At 44.6% G+C, this 16,022-nt stretch overlaps 3 protein-coding genes and 1 long non-coding RNA gene across 6 annotated transcripts; 2 read left to right on the top strand and 2 right to left on the bottom strand.

Moving 5' to 3' along the window:
* Positions 1-319: 319 nt before the first annotated feature.
* nsrp1 (nuclear speckle splicing regulatory protein 1) lies at positions 320-3,425 on the top strand. The gene is made up of 7 exons (XM_011611419.2): positions 320-468; positions 935-1,025; positions 1,143-1,199; positions 1,286-1,414; positions 1,624-1,831; positions 2,118-2,208; positions 2,304-3,425. The coding sequence occupies exons 1-7, from the start codon at positions 449-451 to the stop codon at positions 3,064-3,066; spliced, it is 1,359 nt and encodes a 452-aa protein (XP_011609721.1). The 5' UTR covers positions 320-448; the 3' UTR covers positions 3,067-3,425.
* Positions 3,415-9,457, bottom strand: LOC101070832 (calpain-1 catalytic subunit-like). Of its 2 annotated transcripts, XM_029848333.1 has the most exons (24): positions 9,174-9,457; positions 9,027-9,096; positions 8,096-8,152; positions 7,724-7,977; positions 7,529-7,616; positions 7,330-7,445; positions 6,804-6,937; positions 6,535-6,727; positions 6,384-6,458; positions 6,138-6,223; positions 5,977-6,048; positions 5,737-5,894; positions 5,499-5,656; positions 5,291-5,302; positions 5,009-5,211; positions 4,887-4,935; positions 4,743-4,814; positions 4,592-4,646; positions 4,470-4,525; positions 4,330-4,398; positions 4,183-4,261; positions 3,985-4,107; positions 3,847-3,896; positions 3,415-3,576 (listed from the first exon to the last, which is right to left on the bottom strand). In XM_029848333.1, exons 1-24 carry the CDS (start codon positions 9,303-9,305, stop codon positions 3,550-3,552), a joined length of 2,388 nt encoding a protein of 795 aa, XP_029704193.1. In that variant the 5' UTR covers positions 9,306-9,457; the 3' UTR covers positions 3,415-3,549. The 2 variants fall into 2 exon arrangements, with proteins under 2 accessions (XP_029704193.1, XP_011609720.2); XM_011611418.2 differs by lacking the exon at positions 8,096-8,152.
* A 242-nt stretch (positions 9,458-9,699) lies between these two features.
* On the top strand, positions 9,700-14,892 carry LOC101070605 (multidrug and toxin extrusion protein 1-like). The gene is made up of 17 exons (XM_003971066.3): positions 9,700-10,047; positions 10,347-10,448; positions 10,838-10,906; positions 10,988-11,136; positions 11,283-11,325; positions 11,419-11,463; positions 11,631-11,728; positions 12,001-12,098; positions 12,182-12,295; positions 12,412-12,479; positions 12,567-12,675; positions 12,760-12,835; positions 12,916-12,985; positions 13,062-13,194; positions 13,650-13,744; positions 13,855-13,953; positions 14,020-14,892. The coding sequence occupies exons 1-17, from the start codon at positions 9,838-9,840 to the stop codon at positions 14,386-14,388; spliced, it is 1,947 nt and encodes a 648-aa protein (XP_003971115.2). The 5' UTR covers positions 9,700-9,837; the 3' UTR covers positions 14,389-14,892.
* On the bottom strand, positions 12,775-15,967 carry LOC115252636 (uncharacterized). 2 transcript variants are annotated; one of them, XR_003890963.1, is made up of 3 exons: positions 15,892-15,967; positions 15,404-15,469; positions 12,775-12,909 (listed from the first exon to the last, which is right to left on the bottom strand). It is a non-coding gene; the product is annotated as an uncharacterized lncRNA (long non-coding RNA). The 2 variants fall into 2 exon arrangements; XR_003890962.1 differs by having other exon boundaries at positions 15,593-15,953.
* Between the last annotated feature and the right edge of the window lie 55 nt (positions 15,968-16,022).

Genomic DNA, 16,022 nt, shown 5'->3' with positions numbered 1-16,022 from the left:
TATTGCTGGAGGAGCTGCTTAAGGCTCCTGGCCCCCGCAGAGGGTGACAAGTGTGGGGCAGACAGTTTGGCCTGAGTCCTCCTCTCTCTCACCTCTTGATTAAGTCCAGGGGGCATACACATACCTAGCTGGCTATTTTTCTCTCAGTCTGTTGAGGCTCTGCTTCCTTTGTTATGGTTTTGAGTAGTTAAATATTATAATGAGTTAGTAATCTTTGCTCACCATGTTTGTATTGTATCTGAAAGTCGAGTGTCAGCACATTCGCCGCCGCCCAATACAATATATTTAATGAAATTAGGACACACCGGATCTAAAAATTTATATTTTACTTGCGGTAATTATTTTCCTAGGCCACAAGGAAAACTTTATTTGACAGAAAATATTATTTTCTATTTAGTAAAGACGCCGTGTCGAAACGGTTGAGCTGTATCACAGTCAAAAGCGCAAGATGGCGGTCCCTACAAAACAGTGAGTTGCAAACGCGTTAATGTGATTATGATAGCATTTGACTAACTGGGGGCAGTCTTAAATACTTCAATAGACTTTGGTTTTAGTCATTGTCAAGAAGTCGACATAGCGTTATTTGTTTGTATGGTTTCATTATTGTAAACCCGAGAGCTTTACTTCTTGAGATCGACATGCTAACGTTATGCTAATGTTAGTCTTGGTCATAGAGACGTCAAAATTAAGGTTACGATGCATATAACAGAAATATTACATCCTTTATGGTGTAGTTCTTGTCAGTGCATTATTTTCGGCTTTATTTTTTGTAGAAATACATGTTTAATTATAAGCTCCACTCCCCTTATAGCACATTTGATGGCTGTAAAACGTGCTTTTGCGTTGTTTCCATCAGAAACATCTATTTCCATCTGAATTCTGAGACGAGTTTTGAATCGTTTTACACGACAGTCGTTTGCTTTCTTATTGACAGGTACGGGCTGATTTTGCCACAGAAGAAAGGTTTATCAAAAACATCCGTTCTGCAGAAACCCTCCGTGTTTGGGGATGACTCCGATGAGGAGGTAATTCACTCTTTACGTTCACAACAGATTTATTAAGGCCGGTCACATTTATGCTGATGACAGGTTAATGTGAGAAGTTTGCATCCAACTATACATTTGCCATATGTTGTTGCTTAGACCACAGTTGGGCAAAGTCTACTAAAAGAAGCTGCCAAAAAGAAAACGATGAAGCAGGTGAGAGGAACATTAAAACATCTATGGATAAATCTATAACTTTTCTGGTTGACCTAACTGTTTCCTCATCTATCATCCCCCCAAAGACGCGTTTAGAGATGCAGAAGGCCCTGGAACAGGACAGCACTGTTTATGACTACGATGCTGTCTATGATGAAATTCAAAATCAGAGACTGGAGAAAACCCAGAAAATCTTGCATGGCTCTGATAAAAGGGTAATTTTTAACCTAAAACCTTCCTCCATTTTTAAAATAAGCTTATGTTATACCAAGCTCATGTCAGGTTATTAACTCTGCTAAGAATCCAAATTTGTTGTGCATTGGCAACCTGATGGGGTATTTCAGAGACATATGGGGGTTCCAAACGTTGTGCCTGTATGGGTTCTGATAAATATTTTGTTTGCATTATTTTTGCATTATTACAGCCAAAGTACATCCATCAGTTGATGAAAGCAGTCGATGATCGAAAGAAAGAGCAAGAACGGAGGGAAGAGAGGAAGATCCAGAAGGAAAGGGAAGCAGAAGGGGAGAAGTTTGCTGATAAAGAGGCTTATGTCACCTCTGCCTACAAGAAAAAATTGGAGGAGCAGAAGGAAGAACTGGAAAGGGAGAAAAGAGCAGCAGCGCTGGAAGGTGAGGCGGCTATTTAATTACAAGGCTGAGCATAAATTACATTATAAAATATTTCATAAGCCTTTCACATGGCTTCAGTCTAGATTTTTGAATAGCAGAACTGGGTCTCATGGCCTTCCAAATATGTGTTACCTGTAAAAAGATCAGGCTTATATATTAACTTGATTTCTTAAATTGATTTCATTTTCTCCAATTGCAGTTAAAGCACAAAATTATCATTTTTTCCATTCACAATTGCATTATTTGTTTAGAAAAATAAATGATTTGGAGTTTTCATGTTGTGCAGCTGCTTTGGATGTGAAGAAGCAAAAAGATCTGAGCGGCTTCTACCGACACTTTCTCAATCAGACTGTAGGAGAGGAAGCGATACCAGACCGGTCAGTAAATAAGTCAGTGATTAAAGTGATTAAATTACTATAGGAGACAACAAATCCGATGCCCTTTTTAACAGAATGTATGTATGCCTCCACAGGTCTCAACCTTCAAACCTTCCAAAAGATGTGGACAGTATTAAGCCTGAGCCGTCCTCTAAATCCCAGGATTTAACTCCAAGTTCAGGCAGCGACAGTGAGGAGCGGAAGCCCGGATTCAGCAAATCTGCGTTGAGCTCTTCACACTCAAAACGCCAGTACAGACAGCGGTCGCCGTCCTCAGACAGTGAACTCGAGAGGGAGAAAGACAGGCATAAGAAGAGCCACAGAGACAGGGATAGAGATAGAGCTAAAGACAGGGATAGAGATAGACACAGGGATAGAGACAGAGATAGGGACAGAAAACGGGAAAGAGAAAGAGATGACAGACATAGAGGAAGAAGAGATGATAGGGAAAGGAGGACAGACCGGGACAGAAGCCGAGAAGACGACAGAAGCAGAGAAAAGAGGGACGACCGACATCAGAGAAGAGACAGAAGCCCAAGAGAAAGAGAGAGGGAGAAAAGTGGGGAGAGAGAGAAGCCGAGACATACAGACGAGGACGAGAGGAAGGACAAAGATCAGGGACAGGAGAGAAAGGAGCCTGAGAAGGAAGCAAAGAGAGAAAGAAAAGATTCTGAAAAGGACACTGTAAAAGATGAGCAAAAACAGGAAGGAGAAGAGAAAGAAGAAACGGAGGAGAAGGGGAGCAAGTTTGCAAAGCGCAGCACAGATCAGACCGTGAGCTCGGCGAGGGAGAGATACCTGGCCCGACAGATGACTCGGTCTGCTGCTAAGCCCTACGTAGAAAAGGATGAGGACTGAGCAAAAATACACAAATGAGAAGAAATGATGTTCGCAGATTATCACGTGTTTTGTTTTGTCCAATATACAATGACATGAAATCCTAGTTCAGTTTTGTTTTTGCAATATTTAAATTGCAACAATTCCAGCAGTGCTGCAGTGCAGCTGGTGTTGTTTTGTCGTGCAATGTAACAGATCACACGACAGGGGGCGCTCGCAGACTTTACTCGCATGATTTGAGTATCGCAGCACACAAAGACCACGTGTAAATATAAACGTTTATTCTTGTGAAAAGGGGTGAGTGTAAATTTAAAATGTTGTCTAATCTGAGGGTGGATGGATAATTGCATTTTAAGTCAGTAAAGAGAATACAAGAATGACTCCAGTGCCTTTAATGTTTGTGGTGTCTCATTCGTTACAACTGTCTGTTAACAGGGACCATTTTAGCATGAACATGTACAGATGTACATGTACAGAGTCCTTTGTCTCCAGACCAGCATCACTCTAGTTGTACATAAACACATGGGACCACTGCAACAAAAGAAATAGAGAATAGTTAGTATCTTAAAGCATTTATTTGCCTTAAAATAGTTAAACAATTGCAAGTCTGATAAAGTGCTCCTAAAATATATAAACACAACGACCAACCCATTTTACAGAGATAAAGAAAAAATAAATAATTTATAAATTGCTTCATCCAATAATAAGTCCAGTTGTACAGTGTAGAATATAGAACATAATAAGGGACAGGGATCATAACAGTGCACACTTAAAATGAATTTAAGCTGAAAATCCACCTACCTCTTCGAAGCTTAGGTGCATGTGTTTACCTGAGTTTTCATTGAACACATCTACGAAGAAACAACAAACGACTGTTTAATCAGAAATCCTTCCAAAGGTACACAAATTCAGCGTCGTTGCTGTTGCCATGGTGCTCACTCAGCATCCTGTCCATGCGCATCATGAAGGGGATGAAGCCGTTGAGCGACAAGTACGGCATAATGGCAGAGTCGGAATAGCGGTACATCAGCAGGTCCACCGTCTCGTCGCTCAGCTCCATTGCTGGAACAAACACAAGCGCCATCGTGAAGCATCTTCATCTCCTGCACCTTCACAGGCTCATTGATGCTCACTTACCTGCAGCACTCAGGGCTTTCTTCAGCTCATACTTATTCAGGTACCTATTCCTGTTTGTATCTGAGCTTTGGAAGAGGTTCTGCAGAATAAACACAACAACTTGTAATTTTTTTCAGCAGACCGTTAGCAGAATACACAATAATTTACTTTGAATTTGTCGATCTTCTCCCAGAGAGCCGAGAACTCGGAGATGTTCATCTTCATCTTCCGTGTTTTCTTCGCCTGTTAAGGATCACTCCTTTATTCCTGGTCACAATTCTAACTCGACTCTGCAGTTCTTAGGATACATCCATCAGAGCGATCAAGCTCCTGCAGCTGTCCAGAGAGAAGTTGTGCCAGGTTCCTGTGGCACAGAGGTCAAATCAACATCGCTAAAAAAACGAATTAAAAAAGCTGTGAACTGGCTCACCTCGAGGAAAGTTTTCATTCAGGAGCTTCTGGAGCTGCCTGGCGTTCAACTTATCCTGACAACACGCACGGAAACAACAAAATAAACTCTCACCCATCGATTTTAAGTTGGAAAAAAGACAGTAGTGAAGTGTGGGAAAGACAATTAACACCTGTCTAGCATAGCGTTCAAACAGGATGGTGGCGTCCTTCTCCATGGGCTCCTCTTCTTTATCAGTTGGTATCTAAGGTAACCAGTTGCTGGATCAGACAGGATGTCTACATCATTTATTCTGCCCTGACTACAGAATTCATACCGTAGGGGAGACTGGTGTGTGGTTGTGATGGCCGTCTTCATCGTGTGGGCTGAACGTGGACAAGAATATCATGATATGGACCAGAAATGCTTATAAATCCTGTCACACGGAAGCGTCCTCACCTGAGATCAGTGTCAAATTTGAAGTAGACGGTGAGAACGAAGTCTGCGTTCATGTAAGCCCTCATGGTGGAGGGGACCACCACATACTCTCCTGGCTCCAGGCTGTAAAACTCAGTCATTTCCCTCTCATAGTAGTACATCTGACCATCCTTCACAGTCTTGTTGTTCTTGAAGAAAACACCCTCTAAATGACCTTCAGGCGTCTGAAGACGACAGGATTCTTATTTAGTGTGATGCGTTTGCTTCCTGAGCACCATTAGTGCTGGACAGACATGGTCTTACCCCTGGAGGGACCTGTTGGATGTGGGAGAAAAAGAAAAAAGTCCTAAAATTTATGACATTGAAGGTTTCTGTTGAACATTTAGTAAGCAAATAATCTTCAAAAGGTTAAACATCAGAATCATGGAGTGAGACCAAACATCTATGATTTTCTGCATGTTTTAACATTTCGAGCTGTAATTCTCATGACTTTAAAGTTCCGGGTGCAAACCTTAAAGATGCTCAGTCCAATGGGGAGGAACCTTGACTGACTGCGTCGGCTCCGCTGAGGTTTCTGCATGAGAGAAAACAACACGTTCCTTTCTCCCTTCTCTGCCTCGACTTCTTCTGCCACCTGGATGCGGTACTGAGGATTCTGGTCAAAAGTATCTACAAGTAACGAGAAGCATCAGCTGGAGCCTCATAAACCAGCTGTCACAACTGTGGGTTCATGAAGAAACCGGACTGACAGTCGTTCAGGTCGCCACCGGAGGATTTCCCGGCGACCCAGCTGCCCTGGTAGATCTGGTACTTCCAGCGACAGTCGACGTCCCTGTCGATAAAGCTGGGATTCTCACCGCAGATGAACAACATTTGGAAATAGTAGCAGAAGTCTTCCAGGTCCATCCTGGCGTCCAAAAGCACAACACAAAGAACAAAGCAAGCTCAATCTTCATTCAAATACAAATATCCTGATTATTCATTATTACCAGAATTCCCCGTCCTCTCTTTTATTGCGCTTTTTCTGATCTTCTGCGCTCACCCTGTTCCACTCGCTGGACCTGAGAACAGAGAAAGTGCAAAACATTCAGACGCCAACAACCAGACAACCATCCCTGGACTGTTGTGAAGGAATGAGAGGTTTGAGTACTTGTCGCTCCACTTCCCGCTCCATTCTTGCTTGCCCCAGGGGTTCATCAGCCTCACCAGCTTCACGTCACACCCAAAACAATTCACCTGGAGACACAAGGCCTAAACTGTCACGGTTCCTATGTTAAAGGGAGAGTCCATGGCAGATTTTAAAAGCAATAATGTAACTTATTCTGTCATCAGGCTCCTCAGGAGGAATTCAAACACAAATGTTTGATGGAGATGATAAATAAGTTATGATTGTTACCTTGGTGACCCCGGTTATGGTGTAGGCGTGGCCGTCCACCAGCCCGGTGCGCGATACAGTGTTCAGCAACATGTCCTGAGCCAAACACAAAGCAGGGACATGTCAGTGGGTCCCATCTCTTTGCAGGGCTGCAGAGGTTGCAACCGTTTACCCCCTTCCAGGCTGTCCCGCAGCAGATCATCGCGTGACTTGTTGTGGCCCTCTCCAGCGTGAGCCACAGTTTGTCGTCGTGACCGGCGGTGTGCGCGTCCTTGAGCTCGTAGATCATGTTGATGCCGCCGCAGAAGTCCTTGCAGGCCTCCGAAGGCAGCCCGGCGTTCATGTCGGCATAAGAACCGCACACTCTAAAAGAGGAAGTCAAACAGATCAATTATCACATCCTCAGGTTTGTGCAGCGCGGGGGACACTGGGGTTTCATACTTGGCATATGCTTTCTCCAGTAAGGCCACCCAGAACTCAATTCCTCCTTTGGAGCGCACAGACAGTAAAGTTCCGTCGAGCACTGGCAGGTAGTCATCCACGACCACGTCCACCCACTCCCCAAACCTCCAGAACTGTCCCAGAAGACGAGCAAAGCAGCTAATGTTAGCCGCCATATTCGAACATACACGTATTTTAACTATTTTAATTATAACTAGGTAAGCAGCACCGGGACTGTGCAGCCCTCCGCCAAGCAGGTCATTTTCCCACATGTGTGTTACATTTGTGGCATATAAATATATAGGAATCGGTACTGCAAAGCTGTTACATAAGTTGTGTTATGATCAGAGCCCCTTGGCTTGGGAAGATGAAAATTTAACGTCCCTCCGGAATCTGCAACATCACTAAAATGCTTCTGGAAAATTTCATTAAAATCCATTCCTCACTTGTTCAGTCTTGAGAAAGAACTGAAAGAAACAAAGGGTGGGAGTCCCACAACCTCCCCGGCGGAGGTAATTAACATTACCCTGAAGTGAAATATCCCGGCGTAGTTCTCAAAAGACTGCTCTGTGGGAACCACTTGTCCCAGCACGCTTTTATGGAATGTGAGCGCAGAGATCGCAGCCAGAAACCAGCAGTTACCTGATCAATAAACAAACAAACAAACAAACAAATTGACTAATTAATGCATTCATCTTCTTTGCAAAGCGCTGATGCTTACTCACCCACGGCGCCTTGACTGAAGTCAAACCTCGAAGCTCCATCCAGGATGAAAACGGCCTCGTCTGTGATATTTTGTAATTTCAAGATCTCCTGTAAAACACCAGGGGCAGAAGCATCTTAATGAATACGAATAGTTCCTCGGTTTTAGGAACATTTCAGATTTGCCATTAAAACCAGCTGCTGTGAACAAATTTTACTTGTGGTCGAAGCCACTCCACTTGGGCCTCGCGCCAGCTGCTGAGATCGGGCAGGTCTCCCAGAGACTGGCTGTTAGGTGGGAAAGTGCTGTCTACAAACAGGCTCCCCGTGTGGAGGCAGGTGTCTCTCAGCTGTGCATAGTCCTGGTCGTTGAACCCAACGGGGTTGGAGGGGCTCCCCTCTTGGCCGTCCTGGTAAGTCAGGCTGATGACGGAAAAGGAATGTCTGGTCTCACACATGATGAGGTGGGAGCCTGGAGAAGGACGGGTGAAGATCGCTGCAGTCAGGCGGTGGAAAATGGCTCTGAAGAGCTTCAGGCTGATCTTTAAAGAAGGGCTGGACCCTCCTCCAGGAAACTGCTGACAAAGCACCTCCCCTGAACATTGCGTTCCTCATCTTTCCATCCTTCAGGGCTTGTTCATCACAGACTGATACACAAAGGATTCCACAGGTGGAATGCTTGTCAAAGAAAACAGCACATGCATGAATGCATGAATCCAATTGGACTATACAGGTGATACCAAAAGCTGGTCCTGTCATGCACTGAATTTAGAAACAAGGGTGGAAGAATCTGGTGCACAAAACAGAGATTATCAGACACAAAACACACAAACAGACACAGACACACGCACGCACGCGCACGCACACACACACGCGCGCATGCACGCATGCACGCACGCACGGACGCACACACACACACACACACAGACACGCACGCACGGACGGACGCACACACACACACACACACACAGAGACACGCACGCACGCACGCGCGCACACACACACACAGACACGCACGCACGCACGCACGGACGCACACACACACACACAGAGACACACACGGACGCACGCACACACACACACACACACACACGCACACACTGTTAGAATAACTTTAGCTTAAGGGAGCAGCAGAATCAACCGACAATGAAGGAATTATTTATAGACTCAAACCTTCTGCCAGAAATAAGTTGTTCTACTCCTCAATAAAAGAAGTTAAGAATCCAACTGAATCTTGGCCTGGTGACAAAACTTTTTTTTTTTCTAAAAATGCCAGCTTAGGGAACTTTAGAGATCTCTGTTCCCTAAACAGTGGGAATTACAGGGTGAGATGCTTTTCCACATTGATGCGGAGTAAATCCTTCATTGTTCTCATTAAACTTCTACCTTCACTTCAGTTCCATTTCTTTTCAGTCAGCAGGCTTTAGGTTGGATCAAAGGTTACCGGTGTTTACACTAGTAACCCGCAGTTGTGGGAGGAGAAAGTTCTGTTAACGGGTACAATTACTTAACGTAACACACACGAAGGCTCCCTTCTTCCTAGTCTCTGGCCGATCCAACACGGAGCTTCGGTCCCTGCACAGCCTGGGATCTGCTTTTACAGACGGATGATTTTGATCTATTTTCTGTTGTTCCTTTGGTTAGGTGCTGGTTTTATAGTCTCCTCACCTCTCTGACTGCCCCGGTTGCTGCCAGGTCTGAATCTGCCCCCCACCCTTTGATTAGATCAACATGGTTCTGAGTCTGAATGCTGGTAGAAGCATTCCTAGAAGATACTGTTAGATCCTTGTTTGTTTGCATGTGTGATGACTGTCCAGCCTGTTTGGTGCACGAGGCAGCGTCCTGTGATAAAGCCGAGTGGTCAAAGTCCTCACAACAGTACAAAGAGCCTGACGGAGTGATGGCTGAAGCCAGCACAGCTCGCACCTTCGGAGGTCTTTGTGTACAGCCTGTAAACGGGCATTCCTCAGCAGATTAGAACTAAACCCTGCATCTCACAGGCGCTGTAAAATATGAAAAATGCTCACATTCTCTCTGGGGACAAACACTTGGACTACCCATATGCTTCCAGGCGATCATTTAACCTTTGACCTTTGACAATTGCTGGATTTTTTTTGTCCCTCCCCTCTATTTCCTCCTTATTTTTGCAGCCTGGCTCTCCTTCCGACCTCACTATCAAGCCCATAACTTCAGAGACTATTGCTTCGAACCTGCACTGTCCCCCTAGCTGTCCCTCTTTTTCTCCACTCCCTCCCCCGCCCTCCACCCCCCACCCGTCCCTTAGCCTCTCTCCTGTCTCGCCACGACTGCTCTTTTCCCTCTGTGCGGTTTAATGGAGAAATCGAGCTGCCACGATCCCGCACGCCCGGAAATGGGCACCGGGCCCGCTGCCAGGAAGATCACAGCCAAGGATGGCGAGGGAGGCCCAGACGAGGGTGAGGCGGCTGGTTCTAGAGGATTTGGACACGCATGCATCGGACGCTGGCTGACCGTGGAGCACAGGCAGGAGCTCCACAGGGTGGTGCGGCTCACGGGACCGTTGGTGAGTAAAAGTGTCAGAGCTTCAGGGTTACGGTCAGATGTTCTGCACAATACCACTTGCAGACTTCAGACAGCCCTGAATAGGTGCTCACACATGTATAAGAGATGCGTTTTGGGTGTAGAGATTGGGTGAAATTCACCATTTCAGCAAAAAGTTGCACAACCAAAGCCAAGGAGCTTTACCGAACCGAGCGCTAATCAGTCTGGAGGTAGAGCTCCACAATCTTCTAAGGAGGAACTCTCCGATGTGCAGTTATTGATGACCGTCTGGAAACCAGCCAATTTTTCCTGTTTTCGCAGCTGTTGTCTCGGATCCTGAACTTTCTCCTCAAGTTTACGACCACCATATTCTGTGGCCACATCGGGAACTCGGAGCTGGCTGGATACGCGCTGGCCTCAGCGGTACAGAGATATTTGCTGCTCTGCTTGTACCTGTGTGCCATTCTCATCTTCAAACCCGCTGTGTTGGCTCTGCTGCACTTGCAAAATTGTACTAATAAATGCCAATATGTGGACGGCTTTAACAGATGGATTCTATGCAATCTTTAAATTGTGTTTAGTCTACAATTACATCTAATATTTATTCCCTGCCCTGTTTCTATAGATGCTAAAGCTCTTAGCAAACTTTAGTTTAAGTGGAACTGCAACTTAAAAAGACTGTTCGAAGATTGACAGATATGATATATAGAATAGCTAAAGTTGATAGAATTCTATATATATATTTATTATGAAAGAATTTAAACCAATATTACAAATTTGGTCCCTAATTTGACTGATTGATTTCCTCCCAGACATTAAATCTCACCACGGTTGCGACGGGCCTAGGACTGGTTGTGGCCTGTGACACCCTCATTTCCCAGGTAAATGAAGACACTGAATAATATGATTGACTTTTTAAAAATAATCTAGTCTATTGAGGTCTTGTATGTTCATGTCACCAGACATTTGGCAGTAAGAACATGAAGCAGGTCGGCGTTATCCTCCAGAGGAGTTTGCTGATTGTGCTGCTCTTTTGTCTGCCCTGTTGGGCTCTTCTCATTAACTCCTACAACATATTGATCCTGTTGCACCAAAAGGAGCAGGTGGCGAGGTAAATTCCTCACTTCTGCCCTTTAATGGCACCATTACCGATTGACTTTAATAAAATTCAATCCTAATCCTGGATCGTGATGCGATGAATCCACCAACAGAGCAGATTTAACCGTCGTTTTCTCATTTTGAACTCGTCCTCCGCAGAATCGCCCACCTTTATGTGATGATTTTCCTTCCTGCTGTTCCGGTGAGTTCACTGAAATCTCCTCAATAAATGGGACATATTGCACTTGTTTGAGAAGCAGAATCTGCACATTGAGGTTCTTCTCTCTCTCTTCAGGCCATGTTCTTACACCATCTGCTAGTTGCATACCTGCAAAACCAAGTGAGAGGACAGAGGAGGCTTCCTCTGGCTCATTATCATTTTGTATAGTCAAAGCTGACAGTCTCATCTTTTATGCATCTACTGGTTCTTTCTGATCAAATTAAATCCAAATCAACAGTTTAAATGGTCCAAAACATTCATAACGGAGCAGCTTTGTTGTCTTCCAGGGAATCACCCTCCCTCAGATGTACACAGCCGCAGTGGCAAACATTTTCAACTTGGTAGCGAACTATGTTTTAATCTTCAGCCTTCAGTTAGGTGTCACGTAAGTGCGTCGTGTCTCGTCTTTCTGCTATTAGCTCCATCAGTTTACTCAACTCACATGTCCCTGGGGGAGATCTGAGGGGATCAAGATGTTTGTGTGAATGCAGGCTTAGCTGCGATGTTTGTTATTTCTTCTGGTTGGGTTGGAGAACCAGGGGGGAAAAAGTGGGGGGACAATTTGGCATGCAGCTGGACAAATATAGCAGATTTAACGAAGATAAAGTCGGCTGATCTCTCTCGAAAGCTGATGTGGAGGGGCCTGTGTCTCTGCAGAGGGTCGGCGATTGCCAACAGCCTCTCTGAGATTGTCATCTGTCTGCTTTTATTCGGCTACATCAGATGGAAGAACCTATATCACAAAACGTGGGGAGGTGACTCAAGCACGTGTGTCAGAATTCTCGACTCCAGGAGGCTGCAGAGCCGAATCTAACCCTTGTTGTGTGAAACCCGTCAGGCTGGAGCACTGAGTGCCTGCAGGAGTGGGGGTCCCACATGAAGTTGGCCATTCCCAGTATGCTAATGGTCTGCTTTGAGTGGTGGTTCTGGGAGGTTGGAAGTTTCCTTTCTGGTTAGTGCTGTTTCCTGAGCCCAAAATTCTATTTTCGCTCTAACCGTCTAAGCTATCAGGCTTCACTGAATGAAATACTGTGTGTTTACTGTTTGGGGTTATAAAAACAACTCCAGGTGTACTGGGAGAGGTGGACCTCGCTGCTCAGCATGTGATCATAGAAATAGGAGCGATAATGTACATGGTATGTGTATTATTGTGATCAGACCATTTGTTTTCATATAGGGATTTAACTTTTACCTTTAACCTACCTACCTTACCTACCTTGCAGATCCCTCTGGGTATCAACGCGGCTGCCTCCGTGTGCATTGGGAATGAGCTGGGGGCCGGGAACACTGCCAAGGCTAAGCTCATTTGTAAAGTGGTCCTGGGTCTGGCAGGTACCGGAGGAGCGCCTGTAAAGGAACTATACATTGTCACATCTGTCAGGAAAAGTTAACCTGTTTTTTGCGCCTTAACGGCAGGAACCCTCGCTGTGGCTCAGAGCATCGCCATCTTCAGCAGCAAGTCCGTCTTGGGCTACATATTTACCTCTGATGAGTGAGTCTCAGAACAACACTCACTGATCCCTGGATCCTTCAGGAAACCTCGGAATGACGATATTCCTTCACTGTCTGCAGAAACATTGTGGAGATCGTCTCAGAAAACCTCACAGTCTACTCATTTGTGCAGTTCTTTGACGCGTTGCTGGTATGTTAGAGAATGCTCAATGATTCATTGAGCCCATCGTCTCTGAGCCTGACCGTCTGTGTCTGTGCATTTCCAGTGCACATCCACTGGGATTTTCATTGGCTCTGGGATGCAGGCTGTTGTCGCCCTATCCAACCTGGTTACCTACTATGTTATTGGTCTCCCGGTGGGAATAGCTCTGATGTTTGCTGCTAAGATGAGAACAGTAGGTAATGATCTCTGCTTGTTTGTCCCGTATCGGTGCCACAGGTACACCTTCTCTGAATGGAGCTGAATCACATGACCGGCACCTCTATTTTTACACTTTATTTTTGCTTATGTATTTGTGTCCACCTCAATTTTTGGTGAAGTCCCTTTTTTAAAAGACAGTTACAACTCAAGGTTTCTGCTTGTGCAAAAGAAATAGAGAAACCAACTAAATCTGAATTGTTTTTTTGTTTTTTCTGTGATTGTTTAGGGGGAATTTCTGACTGACCCAATTTTCACATTGCTAGTAGAGTACCATGCATGTATTTAAATATGAGAAAAGAATCATAATAAAATCAGTGGATTAGCTGTTAGGTACATACTGAGCTGTTTCCCAAGTGTTTGTTTCAAAAATATGTCCGGTTAAAATGTTTTTCCCAGCAAGTGAAATCAACTGTTCTCTCCTTTCTCCTGGAAGGGCTGTGGCTGGGTCTCTTGATTTCCACTTTCCTTCAGGTGGGCTTATTCCTGGGTCTGCTCTACAAACTCAACTGGAAGAAAGTCACGCATGAAGTAATATTGGTTTTTGATAAGAAAATCAAGAGAAAAAGACACATTTCAATTTCTTGGAAAGAAGAGTGCAGGTCTGACGAAGAGACATTTGTTGATGTCACTGTTTCTAGGCTCAAAAAAGAACTGGGCAGAGAGATGCTGCGGCTCTGAAGTGTCCCTTTAGTGTGAATGAAGCATTGGTGCCCGACAACAGCACCCACCAAAATACTGTAAGTGCCTTCACACAGTATCAGGCTGTCACTTGTCAGTAACCGTAGTATCTCTACACCCTGCAGGCCAACAGTGATGGTCTGGAAGCTCCAACAGCTGGTGCGTACAGCTTGGTCAACAGACAGGACCTGAAACCGGACCACGAGGAGGAAGAGGGCAACTGCGCCGCCTCGGGCAGAACTGCTCCAGATGCCGAGAGCAGCAAAGGCAAAAGCAGCAAAGCTCCAGAACTGCTCTCGCTCAGTCAGCTGGTCCTACGTCGGGGACTCACTTTGTTGATTTTAGTTCTTATTTTGTCCACTGGTGTTGCTTTCCACTTTGCGTTCCCAGTACCAGAGCCCACCATTGTGGCAGAGACAAATGGTACCCTGGTCCAGGATTATAATTCTACCTCTTCACCGCTGATTCTGATGGACTTTGCTCTCAACCCCTGAGGTCAGCGCCGACTGATGGATATAGCCGACATGTGGCTTTAAAAAGAATCCCTTGAGTTCCAAGGATTTGGATTGTCTTTGCCCTGGGCTGCGAGTCCGTCGCTGCTGGGGAAATCCACTGAAAAGTGGGAATGAACTGGGAATGAAGCCTTCTGACCCTGCAGACGTCATGAGGGCATCAAATCACAATCAGCTGTCTTGATTTATTGCACTTTGATAAATGATGGAATGGTTTTAACTCAATAGTTTGACTATTAATACAATAGATATTACTCACCTGTGTTCAAATACTGTAACGTTTTCTAATCCTGGCTAATTTTTCCTCAGTATTGAACATTTGTGGTCAGCTTTCTAGAGAAATTAAAGCGAAAGACGATCCGGTCTTCTAAATGAAACATTATTTTATACGATTTTTGCTGTCTGTAATATTTTAAGTTCCATTTATGGGAGTTTTTGAGTGTTAAATTACACTGAAGTTGTTACACTAAAACCCAATGCTCTATTTGGATGCATCTTGAATTCTGATCCCTTTTTAAAGGGAACAAAACAATACACGACAAAAGGTGACACATATTACACGTATTATTTCCCTATTAAGCGTCTAATTTCATCACGTCTCCAGGGCAAGTTAGTTACATTTTGTACTTGAGAGCGTATTTATATTTTGCCTCGTGTAACTGAGCTACACCATTGAGACTAAAGCAGGAATACAAGAACAACAGGATCAACGGACCAGAACGCAAACAAGAAACCTCTCCATGCAAAGTTATTATCACGAGGATTCTGAAGCCTCTGTACACCTTTCAGACAAATTGTAATGCTTGAAATGGCCCAGGGGGAAAGATGTGCTCAGACGGGAAGGATCTAACAGCATACCAAATATTTGCATAGAGAGACGCAGTAGGGGAAAGGTTACAAGTATACCATTAACATATATACGTCCACAACAGGAAATGCTATAAAGACTTTAAAGTAAACTAAACTGTTGCATCTGAGGTGCACAGCAACAACACACCTGAGCTGATAGCCCTTCATGGGGCGTTCCCCAGGGTTCCGCTCTGCGACCTCCTCAGTTTGTTACCTACACAAATACCAAAAATGCAATTACAAAAGATTATATAGTCACACCATTGTGGTGTATTGATACATAAAAAGTTGTGATAAACAGAGTGAAGGGTTAGTAACAGTGGACTTGTGTACCTACAGCTGTGTTAAGGGCAGTTGCGCAAGAAATTCCAGTTTATGGCACGTTAAATGCAGCCTGCATCACTCACAGCTGTGTTTACAACCACGAGGCGACACTTTTGGGGCAGAACTTCAAAAACCTCCTTTGTGTAAGAGCTTGTCACTAAATCAAAGGCTAACCTGTGACTTCTGCCTGCAGTTCTCATTATCTGAAAATTCACGATGGACTATAACTACGGACCCAGCTAGAGAATCTGTAAATTACCTGTTTTCATTCATTTAACTGATGGTTAGCTACATTCTCTACATTTTAAATACCTGCCAGAACATGTAGTTCCTTCCTTTCCCCTTAACGCTGATGTGTTTCACCCAGTTCTAAAGGCACAAAGCTTTGTGTACTGCTCTGTAAATTGTTGCACAATTTTTCTGTGTGTAAAGCTCACACAAAC

This window comes from Takifugu rubripes, chromosome 15, assembly GCF_901000725.2.
Source record: "Takifugu rubripes chromosome 15, fTakRub1.2, whole genome shotgun sequence".
NCBI classification, from domain to species: Eukaryota; Metazoa; Chordata; class Actinopteri; order Tetraodontiformes; family Tetraodontidae; genus Takifugu; species Takifugu rubripes.
Note: the sequence above shows the minus strand (reverse complement) of the source record. Positions and strands in the feature narration are given on the sequence as shown.